This window comes from Pygocentrus nattereri, chromosome 14 (genome assembly GCF_015220715.1).
Source record: "Pygocentrus nattereri isolate fPygNat1 chromosome 14, fPygNat1.pri, whole genome shotgun sequence".
NCBI classification, from domain to species: Eukaryota; Metazoa; Chordata; class Actinopteri; order Characiformes; family Serrasalmidae; genus Pygocentrus; species Pygocentrus nattereri.
The window spans coordinates 36,807,185-36,827,014 of NC_051224.1; the positions used below are offsets into that span (position 1 = coordinate 36,807,185).

The window sequence follows — 19,830 nt, forward strand, 5'->3', positions numbered from 1 at the left end:
AGTGTTGCACCCTACTAACAAACACTTAGCAACTCCCTAGCAACCAGTCGGAAAGATCTCTTGCAGATTTCTTGTAAAAACTCACTACGGACACGATGCTTTATATCGCAAGCAGTGGGAAATATTTTACAGTACACAGCATAAAAACATTCATTTTTTTTATTGAAAATGATGCTTAAGAAGAAATTTAATAGAACTTAAAATGCACTCAGGATAAAATGAGGGGTCCACTTGTTAGACTCGTTATATTTTTTCTTCAAAGCTAGAAAACCTATTTTTTGACAAACAGACCATTTTCTATTTTATTACTGTTTATGGACTCAAATTGAAGATGAATTCAATTTATGTGGTTATTTTGCTTGACTTTCTTTTACTTTGAGTAACAATGCAATCAAAACATTTTCCCTTTCTGCTGCTAACTTTTATTTAAAATCAATGTTCTTGCTTTTGTAAAGCCACAATTTCAACATAATCTATGAAAAACCTACAAAATGACAAGAACTATAGATTTTTCTACTTTGTACAATTTTTCTAACTACAAACAGTCCATCTCTTCTATTTTATAATAGAGAAAATATTATCAGAGAGCTCCGTTTCCTCATCTGAATAACGATTTACATTTGTGTTTAGACAAAATAAGCCTTTGTTGAGACTCTAGCCGTACTTACTGTACGTGGGAGGGCAAAGTTACCCGAGTCTTCTCTTCTAGGCAGGTTCACTACAGCTCTGGTTGTTTTAACCTGCCATAATGATGGATGTGGGAGTTTTCAGAGGTTTAGCTCTCTTTTTCTAGTCAATGTCTAATACATAATGCTAGACACTTATTTTGTTTCATCTGTGTGAAATGAGAATTATGAACTTTTATATCCCCATGTTGATGAAGGAAGGGAATTCGGCCTTTGTGGTACCTCATATTTATAACCCAGTGAAACAGGCATATAACTCCATCTCATAAATCAGCTTGGTCTTCAGTCTTCATGGGTCACTAGATAAGCAAATACAAAGATCCACCCCTCTGGATCTCTCTATTTAGACAACACCCTGTATTAAGCTGTGGAGAACAGAGAAGATCCCACGGGTCCAACTTCAACAGCAACCATGTCCTCTACATCTCTATTGCTCCTGCTGGCAGCTGCATCCTGTGAGTAAAGAAAACATTTTACTCAGAGTGCAATTTATATTATGTTCATGTCCAAGATGATGCATCTAATAACCCTGTTTTGATCTACAGGTGTTCACGGTGAGGAACTGACTCAGCCTGGTTCCATGGTGGTCCGTCCAGGCCAGAGTCTGACCATCGACTGCAAGGTTTCATATTCAGTTAGCAGTTATTGGTCAGCCTGGATCCGACAGCCTGCAGGAAAAGCTCTGGAGTGGATTGGAAATATCTATAGCGGTGGGGGCACCGACTACAGTGATAAACTGAAAAGCAAGTTCAGCTTCTCCAGAGACACTGGAACCAACACAATAACATTACGAGGACAGAATCTGCAGACTGAAGACACAGCTGTGTATTACTGTGCGAGAGGCTCACAGTGACACTAACTAATGAACACGGCTTACAAAAACCCAGAGCCGACTCTCAAGTACTTCTAACTGAATGGGACATTAAATAGCTTGTTCATTTTTTATCATTTTTGCATATAAAACAAAAATACTGTTAATACAAATAAATATACTGTTTTATAATTTTGTGAATGTTGGAACAAGTTACCAGATGATCTACTTCCAACATCAAAATACAGTTCACAGAAGAATGATTTGTTCTATGAAGTGAGGGATCATGGGGGTAAATACTCCCCTTAATGTACATTTACTGTAAAGCTAAATCATATCTGTGCCGAGTTGATCAAATACAGAATGATAATGCATAAACCTATTCACAGGTAGGTATATATATATATATATATATATATATATATATATATATATATATATTATAATCTGCTGAATTCAGTTTTTGACTTTATTTGGAGAGTCTAAATTCATATCTGTAGATGTTTAACCTGAAAGAAACTGAACATGGAACAGGTTTAATACAGACCATCAACATCCTCAACAAGCTGTTATAGACACACTGACACCATCCTGTACCTGGAGCTCCACTGGATTAGGATTGGTTAAGGTTAGGATTAGGGCCAGGGTGAGGGTGAGGTTTTGGGTTGAGATTTAGTTTCATTTCATATCTACTTCAAAACACTATTTATTACTTAAACTTGAGGTATGAGGAGGGGCCTTGACCTTATATGGAATCTTAGGTGTGTCAATTACACAAATGGACAAATAAATCATTTACCTGAAGGTCATTTATGAAAGTCACTTGAAGTTGGGAGCATCTGCTCTATCTGACGTGGTGAACGAAAGAACCACAATCATAGAAAAAAAGATTTTAAGATAAAGCGACAAGTTCTTGCAGGAGATCTTATTGTTTTGTTTTTGCTTCTCTGCATCATATTCGCTACTATTCACACATTCACAGCTCAGAAAAGGAGGATGTCATTCTGATTATCTTAGTAATCTTAAAAGTTCAGCATGTTAAATCAACATATGTTGACAAAGTCAGTAAAAACAAAAGTTTCAGTTTAAACTTAAACATAATCACAGCTGTTTTAAGTGACCCTTGAGAGTCTCACAACAGAGAAATTTCACCTCTGCATTTAACCCATCTGTGAAGTGAAGCACCACAAATACACTAGTGAGCACAGACACTAGGGGGCAGTAAGAACACTTGTCCGGAGTGGTGGGCAGCTCTATAAAAATACAGCTCTGGATTTTTCTGTATTAAACAGACTACAGACCTGTTTTAAAAGGAAGAAAAAAGTGGGTTTCAATCAACTCAACACTTTTTTGAACTCCAGTGGTTATTTTGACAAATTTCAGTCAAGCTTTTTGACTTCTATACTGAAACCGCTCTCATAAAACTTTCAAATGATAAACAGCTAAACACTGTAAAATATCAGTTTTAGTTTTACTAGATCTCAGTGCTGCATTTGACACTGTAGATGATAGAATACTACTGGACAGGTTAAAATATTGCACAGGACTTTCCAGAACAGTCCTTAATAGGTTCAAGCCTTATTTAGTACCCTGGAGTTACTTTTTTGCCATTGGCAGTTATGAAATAAGGGTGGCTATGATATGAAGGGTGCCTCAGGGTTCAGTTCTAGGACCTTTTCTATTCAATGTCTACATGCTGCTTTTGGGCAAATTCTACAGAACAACATTTATTATAAAGTATTTAGTAGGTGTCTAGGTGTGAATACCACATTAAAAAAATATTTTCTAGAAAAATCCAGAACAGTATTTTGTTATTAGAGCTGTTTCTAACAGCAGATGCTGAGATGTGACTTGCAGAGTTTTTTGTGTATTTTATTAAGTTTCAGTCTCCGGTACTCTGCACACAGAAATGAACAGACTCTCCGATGTTAACTACACACTAAAACCACCGAAGCTCATGGAAATATAAATCTTTAGACACATCTTTTAAATAACTTGAGGTGACCTCTCACTGTAGTTTTGAAACATACACTATATTAAACTGCTGCCCTCTACTCTATGATTTAAATGGCTTTCATTCTCAGATAAGCAAATACAAGCTCCTCCCCCAGACCTCTCTGTATTTAGAAGATGAGACACAGAAGATCTCACAGGTCCAGCTTCAACACCAGCCATGTTCTCTACATCTCTACTGCTCCTGCTGGCAGCTGCATCCTGTGAGTTACTCAGTAAAGGACATATTTCATGCAGTCAGAGCGCAATTTATATTGTGTTTATGTCCAAGATGAAACATCTAATAACTCTGTTTTGATCTACAGGTGTTCAGTGTTATGAACTGACTCAGCCTGGTTCCATGGTGGTCCGTCCAGGCCAGAGTCTGACCATCGACTGCAAGGTTTCATATTCAGTTACAAGCTATGGTACAAGCTGGATCCGACAGCCTGCAGGAAAAGCTCTGGAGTGGATTGGGTATATCTATACTGATGGGAGCACAGCTTACAGTGATAAACTGAAAAGCAAGTTCAGCATCTCCAGAGACACTGGAACCAACACAATAACATTACGAGGACAGAATCTGCAGACTGAAGACACAGCTGTGTATTACTGTGCGAGAGGCACAGTGACACTAACTAATGAACACGGCTTACAAAAACCCAGAGCCGACACTCAAGTACTTCTAATTGAATGGGACATTAAATAGTTTGTGTCATTTTGTATAATTTCTGCATCTAAAACAAAAATACTGATACATTATTAATACAAAAAAACTTACTATACTGTTTTTTCATTTTGTGAATGTTAGAATGAGTTACCAGATGACCATGATCTACTGCCAACATCAAAATACAGTGGGAATAAATACTAACCTTGATGTACATTTACTGTAAAGCTAAATCATATCTGTGCTGAGTTGATCAAATACAGAATGATAATGCATAAACCTATTCACAGGTAGGGGAAATAAACTGGAACATTAGACCATTAAGAACCTTTATAAGTACTTTTTTAAAGGTCTTCTTGCCTCACGGTTGTTGCAAGAATGAACTGTTTTGCTGAAATCAAATTTGGAACAAGTTGGACAAAACAAGATGTAGGAACATCTTACTCTGGAGGGCATCTTCTCCCAAGTTACCCCGGAAACCCCATTTGGGGCAGTTGTGGGCTGGAGGTTAGGGAACTGGCCCTGTGACCAGAAGGTTGCCAGTTCGATCCTCAGGGCCGACAGCACATGACTGAGGTGTCCTTGAGCAAGACACCTAACCCCCAATTGCTCCCCGGGTGCCGTGGATAGGGCTGCCCACCGCTCCAGGCAAGAGTGCTCACTGCCCCCTAGTGTGTGTGTATTCACTAGTGTGTATGTGGTCTTTCACTTCACGGATGGGTTAAATGCGGAGGTGGAATTTCCCCGTTTGTGGGATTAATAAAGTATCACTTATCTTAAAATTACTTAACTTAAAATTTCCCTCACTGGTGGAGACTCAGGCTGGGTGAGGTCAGGCTCCAGGGAAAGATCTAGAGATGGGTATTTGGACTGGAGTTGTGAGCATCTGCTCTATCTGACGTGGTGAACGAAAGAACCACAATCATAGAAAAAATGAATTTAAGATAAAGCGACAAGTTCTTGCAGGAGATCTTAATGTTTTGTTTTTGCTTCTCTGCATCATATTCGCTACTATTCACACATTCACAGCTCAGAAAAGGAGGATGTCATTCTGATTATCTTAGTAATCTTAAAAGTTCAGCATATTAAATCAACATATGTTGACAAAGTCAGTAAAAACAAACAAAAAAAAACTAAAAAGAAAATAACTGCGATTAAGTTTAAGTTTAAACTTTCAGGGAAAGTTCTGCAAATTAAACTTAACAGGGAAATTTCACCTCTGCATTTAACCCATGTGTGAAGTGAAGCACCACAAATACACTAGTGAGCACAGACACTAGGGGGCAGTAAGAACACTTGTCCGGAGTGGTGGGCAGCTCTATCCGCAGCGCCCTGGGAACTGTCTTTTATAAAAATACAGCTCTGGATTTTTCTGTATTAAACAGACTACAGACCTGTTTTAAAAGGAAGAAAAAAGTGGGTTTCAATCAACTCAACACTTTTTTGAACTCCAGTGGTTATTTTGACAAATTTCAGTCAAGCTTTTTGACTTCTATACTGAAACCGCTCTCATAAAACTTTCAAATGATAAACAGCTAAACACTGTAAAATATCAGTTTTAGTTTTACTAGATCTCAGTGCTGCATTTGACACTGTAGATGATAGAATACTACTGGACAGGTTAAAATATTGCACAGGACTTTCCAGAACAGTCCTTAATAGGTTCAAGCCTTATTTAGTACCCTGGAGTTACTTTTTTGCCATTGGCAGTTATGAAATAAGGGTGGCTATGATATGAAGGGTGCCTCAGGGTTCAGTTCTAGGACCTTTTCTATTCAATGTCTACATGCTGCTTTTGGGCAAATTCTACAGAACAACATTTATTATAAAGTATTTAGTAGGTGTCTAGGTGTGAATACCACATTAAAAAAATATTTTCTAGAAAAATCCAGAACAATATTTTGTTATTAGAGCTGTTTCTAACAGCAGATGCTGAGATGTGACTTGCAGAGTTTTTTGTGTATTTTATTAAGTTTCAGTCTCCGGTACTCTGCACACAGAAATGAACAGACTCTCCGATGTTAACTACACACTAAAACCACCGAAGCTCATGGAAATATAAATCTTTAGACACATCTTTTAAATAACTTGAGGTGACCTCTCACTGTAGTTTTGAAACATACACTATATTAAACTGCTGCCCTCTACTCTATGATTTAAATGGCTTTCATTCTCAGATAAGCAAATACAAGCTCCTCCCCCAGACCTCTCTGTATTTAGAAGATGAGACACAGAAGATCCCACAGGTCCAGCTTCAACACCAGCCATGTTCTCTACAGCTCTACTGCTCCTGCTGGCAGCTGCATCCTGTGAGTTACTCAGTAAAGGACATATTTCATGCAGTCAGAGCGCAATTTATATTGTGTTTATGTCCAAGATGAAACATCTACTAACTCTGTTTTGATCTACAGGTGTTCACTGTGAGGAACTGACTCAGTCTGGTTCCATTGTGGTCCGTCCAGGCCAGAGTTTGACCATCGACTGCAAGGTTTCATATTCAGTTACAAGCTATGGTACAAGCTGGATCCGACAGCCTGCAGGAAAAGCTCTGGAGTGGATTGGAGTTATTGGTAGCAGTGGGGGCACAGCTTACAGCGATAAACTGAAAAGCAAGTTCAGCATCTCCAGAGACACTGGAACCAACACAATAACATTACGAGGACAGAATCTGCAGACTGAAGACACAGCTGTGTATTACTGTGCAAGAGACACAGTGACACTAACTAATGAACACGGCTTACAAAAACCCAGAGCCGACACTCAAGTACTTCTACCTGAATGGGACATTAAATAGTTTGTGTCATTTTGTATAATTTCTGCATATAAAACAAAAATACTGATACATTATTAATACAAAAAAAACTTACTATACTGTTTTTTCATTTTGTGAATGTTAGAATGAGTTACCAGATGACCATGATCTACTGCCAACATCAAAATACAGTGGGAATAAATATTAACCTTGATGTACATTTACTGTAAAGCTAAATGATATCTGTGCCGACTTTATCAAATACAGAATGACAATGCATAAACCTATTCACAGTTTTGGGCAGTAATCTGAAACCGCAGAGCATTTAACAACCAAGAAAGTCCTACAAAGGTCTTCTTGCATCAATCTTGGTGCAGGAATTAATTGTTCTTAACTGCTTCAAAATGACTGAGGACGTTTCCACAAGTACGCAGTTCTTAGAGGCCAGGAGTCTGAGAGCAGAGGACACTGCTGTTTATTACTGTGGGTGAAGAGACGCTGTGATGGAGCTGGAGGAGCAGCTGTACTAAAACTACACACACGACTGAAAGATCTTCATTTCTTGTCAAAGCACATAACACAAATTACACTGCAAACAGTGGAAAACAGTTTATAACACACACACACACACACACACACACACACACACACACACACACACACACACACACACACAGACACATCATCTAAACTGCTCATCCTCCTGGGTCATGGGGGAAGCTGGAGCCTATCCCAGCTGTCACTGGGCAGAAGGCAAGTCCTTTGCAGGCCAAACAGACAGACATACACACTCACGTCCAATTGGCCTGACTGCAACCAGAGGTGGACGAAGTACACAAATCATGTACTTGAGTTAAAGTAGAGACCTCCAAGGTAAAATATCCCTCCAGTAAAAGTAGAAGTTCCTCCCTTTAGACCTCCACTCGAGTAAAAGTACTAAAGTATTTACCTTCAAATGTACTTAAGTATAAAGTAAAAGTACTAAAAGAGTAATTCTGGCTCTGATGTCCTGTTATCATTTTTATAACAAGACTGGCTTCATGAACTCATTTCAGGTGAAAGTCCTCCAGCGTCTCTCTTGGTAAACCAGTCTTTTAATAGAACGTCATTAATTAGTGACGCTGACGTCTATTAAAATGATCAGAAGCACAAAACACTGAAGGTAAACAGTTTCCATCAGGGAGAACCGAGTGGCTCTGAAATCACTTTTTACACACAAGCAAAGTTTCAGTTTCAGATTTATTTACAACTTAGTTCCAAGTTTAAGTTGAATAAAAACTGGCTTTAAACTCAGGATCACAGATGAGCTCCTTTACTATGTTGATCTGTAGGCGTCTGTTCATAAACATAAACCAGCCCAAACTCATTTACTATAAAATGAAAGTGTTTGTATGAATTCAGAAAAAAAGAAACAGGCCAGTCTCGACTGCATATGTGGACATATTTCTATATTGTGCTCTATTTACACAAAGTTAGGTTAGTTCATCATTTATGTCGACGTATGTGCTCCCAAATTTTCACACTGCTGCACTGATGTTGAACCGTGACATGTTACATTTTTATACACACAAAAACCAAAAGGAACGGCAGATTTCTCAAAATGTAGTAATTTGACTACAATTCAAATTGTAGTGGAGTGAAAGTAAAAAGTCACCCAAAGCAGAAATACTTAAGTAAAGTACAGATACACAAAAAAACTACTTAAGTACAGTAACTAATTACATTTACTTACTTACTGTCCACCACTGACTGCAACCCATGTAGACACTAGGAGAACATGCGAAGAAGGAAAGTGAGTTTTCTACTGAAATATATCTATTTAATCATTGTTAATATTTCAGAAGACGCATTCACTTACATTTTATTACAGCACAATGTCAATGACAGCCGAGTTCAAATAATGCAGTAAAAACTACAAATAATGGAGATGCAAGTTATTTGCACAGCGATTAAATCTTTAATGTTTTCCTGTAAAAGAGGTTTCAACATTTAATACATAGCAAATCAACAAAATGTCATTTTACTGGGTGTGTTTCAACTTTTGTGACTGTATTTATTTGCTGTATTGCTTTGCATATGTAACTAATATTATATATACAACTTTTTAGACTTTTACATGATCAATTTTTCAACTAATCTGCTAGCTTGTAACAGAACAGACTAGTATCTCTCATTATAGGTGAAAAGAACGTTATTTGATAGTAAATTTTGTAAATTAAAAGTATAACAAAAAGTAGCACCTACTAGCCAAGCAGCTAAACAGTACTGAGTTAAACATTATGAATGTTACCAAATATTACATTTCAAATTACATTCAAATATAATCCATTTTTGAACAGCATTAAAAGTGCTTTAAAACACTGAAAACACTGGACGTTAAAACTAGATGTGGATAAGTACGTAGTTATTCGTAATGATTAGGAATTACTGTAATTCAAAAATATTTGGCGCTAAGTAAACACTTAATATTACTCTAAATTAGCTGTATAATATAGAAACTAAACAAGCCAATGGGAAAAGTATTGATGTTTGATTATCACTGCGTAAATGGTTAATTATTTGAATAGTAGCTTTTGTGTAATTGTGTTATAATAATATTACTGTGTAAATGACAGTTATTCTAAATCGAGTATTCTTAGCTGCTTTATTATGTAGGTTCAGCTTCCTTATCTAAGTATCTGACCTATCGAATCTCTTTTTGGTCACATGAAACTAACATGTAAAACTTCATAGTTCATCCAGGAAACACCTCTGAATGTTCCTCCTTAATCATCTGAAATGAGCAGTATGTAAATCTCCAGTCCAGCTCCACTGCAGGTCAGACACTGCCACAATGTGTATATAATACAGACCCACACTCATACGTCCTCTAACAAACCACATGATCTCAGATACTTTCAGAGTAATGATGAGCTGGACTTCTCTGCTGCTGCTGGCCTTCTGACCATGTAAGTGGACTTTAGTCTCATTTATACACTGTAGACTTCAGTTTAAGATGAAATGATGTGTGTTTAATGGCCTCTGTGACCCGTTTCCTCCTCGCAGATGTTCATGGAATCAGTCTGAGCTCGTCTCCTGCTCAGTTGAAGCCTTCTGGAGAATCGGTGAGGTTGTCCTGTGAGGTTTCTGGCTATCGTCTTTCTGACTACGGTACAGGCTGGATCAGACAGCCTCCAGGGAAAGCCTTGGCGTGGATCGGGATCATTTGGGGTAGTGGATCTATAGACACTGGAGCTTCCTTTAAGAGTCGCTTCAAGATTTCCAGAGACACAAGCAGTAACGTGCTGTTCTTAGACATCAGCAGCCTGGAGTCTGGAGACACGGCTGTTTATTACTGTGCAAAGACGGCCACAGCAGTGCAGCTCAGTGGGAGCTCTGTACAAAAACCCATCAACATCTGTGTTAGTGTTTCATTCCAGCTGGACAAGTGAACAAACCAATCAACCACGACCATTTATAACCATTATTACTGTTATTCTTCACTGAAAGACACAATGTTTAAAGTTTTTGAAAGAAATTAAAAGTGAATTCATTTTGAGACGTTTAACACAACAAATCCACAACATTGGAAGTGTTGTTTATTCTCCGTTGTGCAGGTGGGGAGACGAAAGCTCTGTAGACACTATCTGGACTTAAACATGAACAACTTTATTTCAAATTAAAAGAAAGCGCTAAAAGCCCTTGTTGCAGAGACCCAGAAGCCAATGTGGAATCTCCTCTAAGTCCAAGATGGTTCAGCTTTTTAAACAAAATTTACACGCACTCATAACGCACATCATACATTAACATTTGAAAACATCTGGAAAAGCTTATTCTTACAGGAGACAAGGCAGCTAGGCAGCTAGGGCCTCAACTCTCCCTTGGGATCCTAATGTTGAGTATCTCAACAGAAAAGAAGATTTAGATTAGATATCACTTGGTGTGGTTCTAAGAAATGACTGACCTCATGTTTCATTTGTAGCCCAGTTGGCTGCTCCCCTCTTAAATCTATTCATCTATTTATTTATTTACTATTTTTGTTTCAATGCAGCATTTTTCATACTATTGGAAGGGTGTCATTGAGCTGTCTATACACAAACCAGAGATGTTTTGGGGGTGCCTACAAGTTTAGCAGGTCCGGATCCAGAAGACTTGAAGAACTGAACTAGAACATTTGTCATTGTTCTCGCAGTAGCAACAACATTCATGGCTTGGAAGATGTTCAAGGACATTTCATCACATTGTAGAGGATCGGTGACAGATGTAAGACATTTACACAGTGAAGCTCTGAGTGTGCGTTTGAGAACCATCTCAGGCAAGGAATCAAGACGTAATGTGTATCACTTACAACACCAGCAGACAACATTATATCCATGAAGGAGATGAAAAGTAATGTGCTTTTTGTTGGACTGCATTGTATGCAAGTTAGCAAAAAATATATATATATAAATAAAACATTTAATATGATGTCGGTCCACTCCAGCTATAACGGAGTCAACTCTTCTGGGAAGCCTTTCCACAGGGTTTAAGACTGTGTTTATGGGAATTTCTTACCATTATTCCAAAAGCACATTTGTGAGGTCAGACACTGATGTTGGATGAGAAGGCCTGGCTCACAGTCTCCACTCTAATTCATCACAAAGGTGCTCTATCAGGTTGAGGTCAGGACTCTGTGCAGGCCAGTCGAGTTCCTCCACACCAAACTCACTCATCCATGTCTTTATGGACCTGCTTCATGCACTGGTGCGCAGTCATGTTGGAACAGGAATGGGCCGTCCCCAAACTGTCCCCACAAAGTTGGAAGCATGAAATTGTCAAAAATCTCTTGGTGCTGAAGCTTTAAGACTTCCTTTCACTGGAACTAAGGGGCCGAGCCCAACTCCTGAAAAACAACCCCACATGACTACACAGGTGGCGTCCGATCATGGTACCACGCTGGAATTCACTGAGCTCCTGAGAGCGACCCATTCTTTCACTGATGTTTGTAGAAGCAGTCTGCAGGCCTAGGGGCTCGGCTTTATACACCTGTGGCCATGGAAGTGACTGGAACACCTGAATTCAATGATTTGGATGGACGACTGAATACTTTTGGTAATATAGTGTATAAAGCAGATGAGTGACTGATTGCCTATGAATGGATATACAACTGCTTACTCAGAACATTTAAACGTTCACGCTAAAGCAACTTCTGTTTCTAGCTCTGCAGATAAGAGTAGTTTATGTTATGTTAACATTGTTATCAATAAACTCATTCATCACTGAATGAGTAGTAATTAATCATCTTCAAAATGACTGCAATTAATTTCCATTGATTCCATTATTATTGTGTGCTTGTGCTGGACAAATCAGAAGCTGGACATGTCCAACTGTTCACCTTTATACTGTCACAACAAACAAACCTGGTAAATGTCAACATCATTATGGTTAATAAATCTAACCCTTAGCATGAAGATCATATTTTATATCATGAAAACTAAATAAAAATACAGTATAAAAATAATATAATACAATATAAAGAAAGTATCATACCATAGCCAGCATTTTGAGCACCATAGCAACCACCTAGGGACCCTATAGCAACCAAGAGCGTTACCATAGCAACCACCTAGGGACCCTATAGCAACCAAGAGCGTTACCATAGTAACCACCTAGGAACACCTTAGTAACAACTTAGCAATCACCTAATGGCAACCTAGCAACTGCACAGAAAGAACCTGGAATATCACAACGTCCACCTATCTAAACCCAAGTGACCTGAAGTGTCATATCCACCACCTAGCAGCTGCCTGAGACATTAAAGCATCTTTAATTAATTTATTCAATCTGGAAAAATGAATAAATTAGTGTGGCTAATGGAAGCTCTATAAATGAAGTGTGGTTTCTGACCCCCCCCCCCCCCCCCCCCCCCCCCGAATAAAACAATAAAAAATAAATAAACATTTGTGAAAAATCACAGAAAAGCACTTTGTAATACAGATCATATAGAAATAAATACAAAGAAATGAATGTAACCAAAATTTAAATAAGCCAATTTTCCAAGGGTTTTCTTAAATGTTGATTATCTCTGCACCTGCATGTATTAATAATAATATTAATATGCTTTGAATCAATATTATTAGGATGTGTGAATGGTGTCTCCTTTGCTGTTGCAATTATCTCATTTTAACAAAATATTTATAACAAGGATAAACACGTTTCTTTGATATTCCTGTAGGGGGCGCCTACTGTCTAATGCTGAATTGGTTCACATCATTGCCTTGTCATGCAAATGTCTATCAAGTCTCTACATATAAAGCTGCATCAGTGAGTTTGGAGAAGAACCTGCAGGTCTGAGTGAAGAACAGCAGAACCATGTTCTTCACATCTTCACTGCTGCTGCTCACTGTAACATGAAAGTCTGTCAGCTCTTTCACTGAAGACCCAGATAAACGGTCAACACGGTTAAAACGTTCACCTGCTGGGAAAACGTTTTCTCTGTCTCCTCATGTTTAGGTGTCCACTCTCAGGTTGTCCTCACACAGTCTGAGGGGTCAGTGACAGTGGCTCCAGGTGGATCCCTCAAACTGACCTGTGCCTGCAATGGATTCAGTGTGGGGGGCACTAGCATGCACTGGATCTGGGATACTCTTTCTTCGTGTTTGCTGCTAAATGCTCTTTTTTTACAAGCAGCAAAGGGAAACCTCCGGCCAAGCACTACTCATGGGCTAAGAATTTTCACATAATTGAATTGTTAGGCAAGTTCATCAAATCCCTGATCCATATATTGAGTAGCTTGGAGTTTATGATCGAAGACAATTGAGTAAAAAAGGGAGACAATAGAAAGAGATGTAGTTTACTGGAATGAGAGATGTGAGGGGTTGGATATCAGAGAAAATATGTGAAAATATGAACATGATCCCCCTGGAAAGTCATTATCAACTTCATTTCATACATGGTCCTCGCTTGAGACTCCTAAGGACACGCTGGAATTAGTGTATATACTGTACATTATTTTAAAGTATTGCTCCTCATATCCATTGAAAATGAGCAGAGAAGTGGGGCTTAACACCCACTTTATTAAACTACCTCCCTCAACTCCATGTCTTAAATAGCTCCGCCTCTCATGGGCTATTAGATAAGCAAATACAAGCTCCACCCCAGGATCACTTTCTATTTACAAGACATTCTATTAAGCTGTGGAAAACAGAGAAGATCCCACAGGTCCAACTTCAACACCGACCATGTTCTCTACATCTCTACTGCTCCTGCTGGCAGCTGCATCCTGTGAGTTACTCAGTAAAGAACATACTTCACTCAGTCAGAATGCTGTTTAAATTGTGTTCATCTCCAAGATGATGTGCCTGATAACTTTGTATTTTTGACAAACAGGTGTTCACTGTGAGGAACTGACTCAGCCTGGTTCCATGGTGGTCCGTCCAGGCCAGAGTCTGACCATCGACTGCAAGGTTTCATATTCAGTTACAAGCTATGCTACAGCTTGGATCCGACATCCTGCAGGAAAAGCTCTGGAGTACATTGGATATATCGGCAGTGGTGGGAGCCCAGCTTACAGTGATAAACTGAAAAGCAAGTTCAGCTTCTCCAGAGACACTGGAACCAACACAATAACATTACGAGGACAGAATCTGCAGACTGAAGACACAGCTGTGTATTACTGTGCGAGATACACTGTGACACTAACTAATGAACACGGCTTACAAAAACCCAGAGCCGACACTCAAGTACTTCGGCTGTTCGTAGCTTTACACTTTGCTTGCTATTTAAATGGGACACATTTGACTGACATAATCCACAATCCTATTCACAGTTAGAGGAAATAAACCATTTAGTTTTTAATGCACCAAAATGAAAACCTCTGTCTCAGGTCCAAACCCATTCTTGCATTAATTTGGGACATGAGTTTTCTAGAATATATACTTTAAATATCGAAGAATATCTGATCTTTGCATTTTTCCAAATAACAAAAAACCACAGCGCTAAAATATTACAGTTTTAAAACTGATATTGAGCCAATGTATGTTTTGTGTATGTTCAATGTATGTTTTAAGAATTCCATTTTTGTAGGCATTTAATAAGAATCTTCATCTGAATAAGCTATGATGAAAAAGTGACTGAAAACCAAAACTGATTAATATTTTTGGGGCTGTATTTTAAAGCAAACTACCTCAAACACATTGCTGAGAAGATCAAGACATTAAGCTGTTTGTGGGCGGCACAATGGACTGACCATTCTAGAGACCTGATTACCTGAATCATGAGAAGCAGTATATATATATATATATATATATATATATATATATATATATATATATATATATATATATATATATATATATATATATATATAATATCGCTGCTGTCGGAAGAAAACCTTATATCTCCATTTTTGTCATTTTTCAATTTCTGGCATAATTTCAAAAGGACATGTTGCTCTTTACATTTTCCGTAAATTTCATAATGAATGAACCAAAAGAAACAGCCCAAAATGACTTGGAAAGACGTCTGGTTCCATTGACTTACATTAAAACTACTGTATGTTTTTGCCTTCTCCTGTAAAGTTACCATTTTGGAGATACAAGGTTTTGATCTGACAACAGCGATACACATATATACATATATATCTCCCATTGAGTCAACTGAAGCCTGAAGACACTGCAGTGTATTACTGTGCTCTGGACTCTAATAGCTTAATGAAGTGGATAATGGCATAAACTCCATAATGTTTATATATGTAGCATTGACACATACAGTCATCATTTATTTGTCCTCATGACCCGCCAGGCATATTCTTTTATAGTAACAGTTGCTCAGTTGGACAAGATTTACAGAATGTTGGCAAATTCCCTTTCAAACAAACAGGAAATTAATATATAAGGTAAAATTGATTGTAATTAAGTATATATGAATGTTTTGTCTAGAGGAAAATATTTCCCAGTGAATTTGGACCTATACAGGGTTCTTGCTCATACTAAATGAAGGTCTTCCTGGAAGTGACCAGTTACCTTCAAATCCAGTGTAACTGACCATTGAAATGCAAAATGAGCCAGATGTGCACAATCTATTTTCACATTTTTCACTTTTGCAACAGTTTTTTTTCCTCAGTTTTATTGGGTAATATAATTCCAGCTGCCTTTTACAATATGCCAACATTTTTTGACCCACAGACCAACAGAAACAGTACAAAATGATGCCGAATTAAATCATTATATTCCCTTACATTCATATATAATGAGCTAACAGGACAGATTATTAATGCCCCAGTTTTTAAGCGGTAGTTTTTCTTAGTTTGACCCTTTGAGCCGTCCACAGTCCCTGCTTGAAGTGATGTGCTGTGCGTATCTGTGACTCTGTGTAGCCCTTTGTATGTTCATATGGCTATAACGCTGCTTTTTTGTTTGTTTGTTTGTCTTGGAAAACACCTGTACTTGGGTCAGTTTGGGATTTAGCATGCATTGAGCTGGAAACAGTGGATCAGCAGTGTTGCTGCACCACTGCTTTTGGATGACAGCTGTAAAAACGTGGGAATAAAAGGCATGGCACCATTACTGTCTTTAAACACTGGGGGGAGATCTTCATCTTTTCCTAATGCAAAAGACAAGGTTACTGAGCTCTTTTGGTTAAAAAGTATTTATGTAAATCTATCTCCACATAAAAATCAGCTCACTGCTCATCTGATGCTCATATTACTGCAGCTGAATTAGGAAAGTGTCACCCACCATAGAGTTTCACTATGGGGTTTAGGACTCTTCAGTACTGCACTCTTATAGTGATGTTAACACAAGGTATGTTAGACTTCTGAACTCATTTTCATGAGACCGTGTTTAGCAGGATTCATAACTGTTGTCTGTTTTATTTTTTTAGCTATTATAAGTGCTGGGATCCGACTTGACCAGTCTTCTGCTGAGGTGAAGAAACCTGGAGAAGCTGTGAAGATCTCCTGTAAAATTAGTGGCTTTACAATGACAGAGTACTTCTTCCACTGGATAAGACAGAAACCAGGACAAGCTCTGGAATGGATTGGGAGAGTAAACTCCGGTAGAAGCTCTGATATCATATACGCAGATTCCATGAAAGACCACTTCATACTGACTGAGGACGTTTCCACAAGTACACAGTTCTTAGAGGCCAGGAGTCTGAGAGCAGAAGACACTGCTGTTTATTACTGCGCTCGAAGAGTCACAGTGATGGATCTGATGGAGCAGCTGTACTAAAACCACTCACAGACACACTAAAATGGTTGAAGCTCCTTCTGGAGTCATTCATAACTTCGCATACCTTCAAAATATGCAACAACATTGTAAAAGTGCACATCGCTTGAATCACATTTCATGTGTTTGTTGCTTTATTCAGGAATAGCTTCCATTAAAAGGATGATATAAAATTGTGTTTTTTGAGGTTTTATTTAAATGTTAAGATTTTGGTGAGAAATGATTACATAATACATTTCCAATAACCCGTGGCAAATTCAAGATTTGATCCTTTAAAAAAAATATCCACAGAAATTTGACTTCAGTTTTCAAATGGCTGCCTCCATCATTTCTTTGCTTATCCAATGAGCTTGCTTCTAACACTTTTAAAAATGAGTGCAGATACATTCATATGTGCTGCATTAATGGCATCGACAAGTAAGCTTATTGTTGACCATTTCTTGGAGTAACTACCTCATCACTGTCAATGACCGTGTTATGAGGCCGAATAGGGAAAGAGTTTAAAAATACGTTCCGTCGTCAACGATGAAACTAAGCCCTGTGAGTGTAGCACCACATCATAACACAACATCTGTCCCAATTTCACTGATTTCAAGCTCATTCATGAAAACTGATTAGAGGGAACCTGAAAATGGTTCTACTTTTCAGGTTCTAAGTAAGCGTGGACCCACTGTGAGCTCTGACAATGACTTGTCCTTGGTTAAGGGGTGTTGGTATGTACAATGTGAAGCTTTGAGTGAATTGTTGACTTCATAAAACAGCGAAATGAAACGATGCGTTCGATTTTAATCACGATAAAAAAAATCTTTTACCAAGTAAAGTATAGAGACTTGTGCAATGTTTTTTTCAGATGCCAAACATGAATTTTTTCACCTGTTCACCATCAAATGGATTTTACGGACTTTGAACATGGCAGCACTTCATTCATTATTTTCATTTTCAACTTTGGCAAACTTCAGTAGGTGAACCCACTGACTAATCACTGTTATATATGGCATTGGCATGGTGGTGACCATGATGATTGATCACTGGACCTGTAACTAGAACTTTTACAGTCCAAAATATGCCACACTTTGGAGATGTTTTGAGGTTCCACTGACACTGTGTTTGGACACGTAGAACTGTGAAGAGTCTAAACTGGTCACAAACAAGGGAGACACTATGTTTGGAGAACTGAAGCTTTATTTCTTGCAAGCAGGTAATAGAAATCTAGCCTGCACAAAAGACAGTGGACAGACAATTTTAGAGGCCAGACTGAGGCCAACATTAGGCTCTGACTAGAAATGACCAGTTTGACAGATATAACCATGTAGGAATAGACAAAATAGGGCAGTACATTCATGGTGCAATACACAAAATACTGGAAATACATGTAGCACAGTACTATATACGTTATATAGCAGTAGATTCCTTCACTTCGTATATCGCTGTTGTTGGAGCAAAACCTTCCATCTCCAAAAAAATAACTTTACAGGAAAAGGATAAAACCTACTTTAGTTTCAATGTAAGTCAATGGAACCAGAGTTTTTCCGAAGTCATTTTGGGCCGTTTCTTTTGGACCCTTCATCATGAAATTTACAAGCAATGTGAAGGACAAGAGGCTTTTTCAAATGATGTCAAAAACTAGAAAACAATAAAAAGTTTGTTCTGAGAGCAGCAATCTATAGGGATATGAACATATGGACTTCTGAAAACAGGCACAGTGGAGCTTTACATGCACCATGTTGAACAATTTTCCTCTACAACACGTCTAAAATAGCTTCCCATCTAACAGGCCATTAGATAAGCAAATGCAACTCCTCCCAGATCTCTTTTTATTTTAGAAGATGAGATGCTCTCAAGCCGTGGAGAACAGAGAAGATCCCATAGGTCCAGCTTCAACACCAACCATGTTATCTACATCTCTACTGCTCCTGCTGTCAGCTGCATCCTGTCAGTTGCTCGGTAAAGAACACATTTCACAGACTGCCATTTAATTTCATTTATGTCCAATAATATGTGCCTGAAAACTTTGGATTTTTGATCTACAGGTGTTCACTGTGAGGAACTGACTCAGCCTGGTTCCATGGTGGTCCGTCCAGGCCAGAGTCTGACCATCGACTGCAAGGTTTCATATTCAGTTACAAGCGATGCTACAGCTTGGATCCGACAGCCTGCAGGAAAAGCTCTGGAGTGGATTGGAGGTATTGGTAGCAACGGGGGCACAGGTTACAGTGATAAACTGAAAAGCAAGTTCAGCATCTCCAGAGACACTGGAACCAACACAATAACATTACGAGGACAGAATCTGCAGACTGAAGACACAGCTGTGTATTACTGTGCGGGAGATACACAGTGACACTAACTAATGAACACGGCTTACAAAAACCCAGAGCTGAATAGAGGTTTGATCATGTTTTTGCCAATTAAACACAGAAGAAACAAAACACATATTTGATTGACGCATTCTACTGCCAACATCAAAATATCATTCATTAAAGAACATTTAGTTCTATATGAAGTACTCTTTTAAAAAAGATGGTTCTTCAAGGGTTCTTTAGTAAAAATATAATAGTTCTATACAGAACTATGAAAACCCAAAGAAACTTTTGCATGATTATAGAATTCTTTGCTTTGTGAAATTGATTGATGAATGTCCAGATTATCTTTATCAAAAACACAGAGTCAGACTAAATACATTATATTTCCAAAAGTATTCAGTCATCGATCCAAGTCATTGAATTCAGGGGTTC

The 19,830-nt window shown here is 38.3% G+C and overlaps 1 protein-coding gene and 2 gene segments (V, D, J or C); all 3 read left to right on the top strand.

Annotated features, from left to right (window-relative positions):
* Window positions 1–19,830, top strand: part of LOC108414177 — a 512,138-nt gene that overhangs the window by 251,852 nt on the left and 240,456 nt on the right.
* Window positions 1–19,830, top strand: part of LOC108436641 (immunoglobulin gamma-1 heavy chain-like) — a 395,990-nt gene that overhangs the window by 126,810 nt on the left and 249,350 nt on the right. The gene's annotated exons all lie outside the window — the stretch shown is intronic.
* LOC119265133 lies at window positions 1,007–19,470 on the top strand. The segment is given in 3 exon segments: window positions 1,007–1,141; window positions 1,232–1,434; window positions 19,332–19,470. Coding segments are annotated over 3 exon segments (351 nt in total).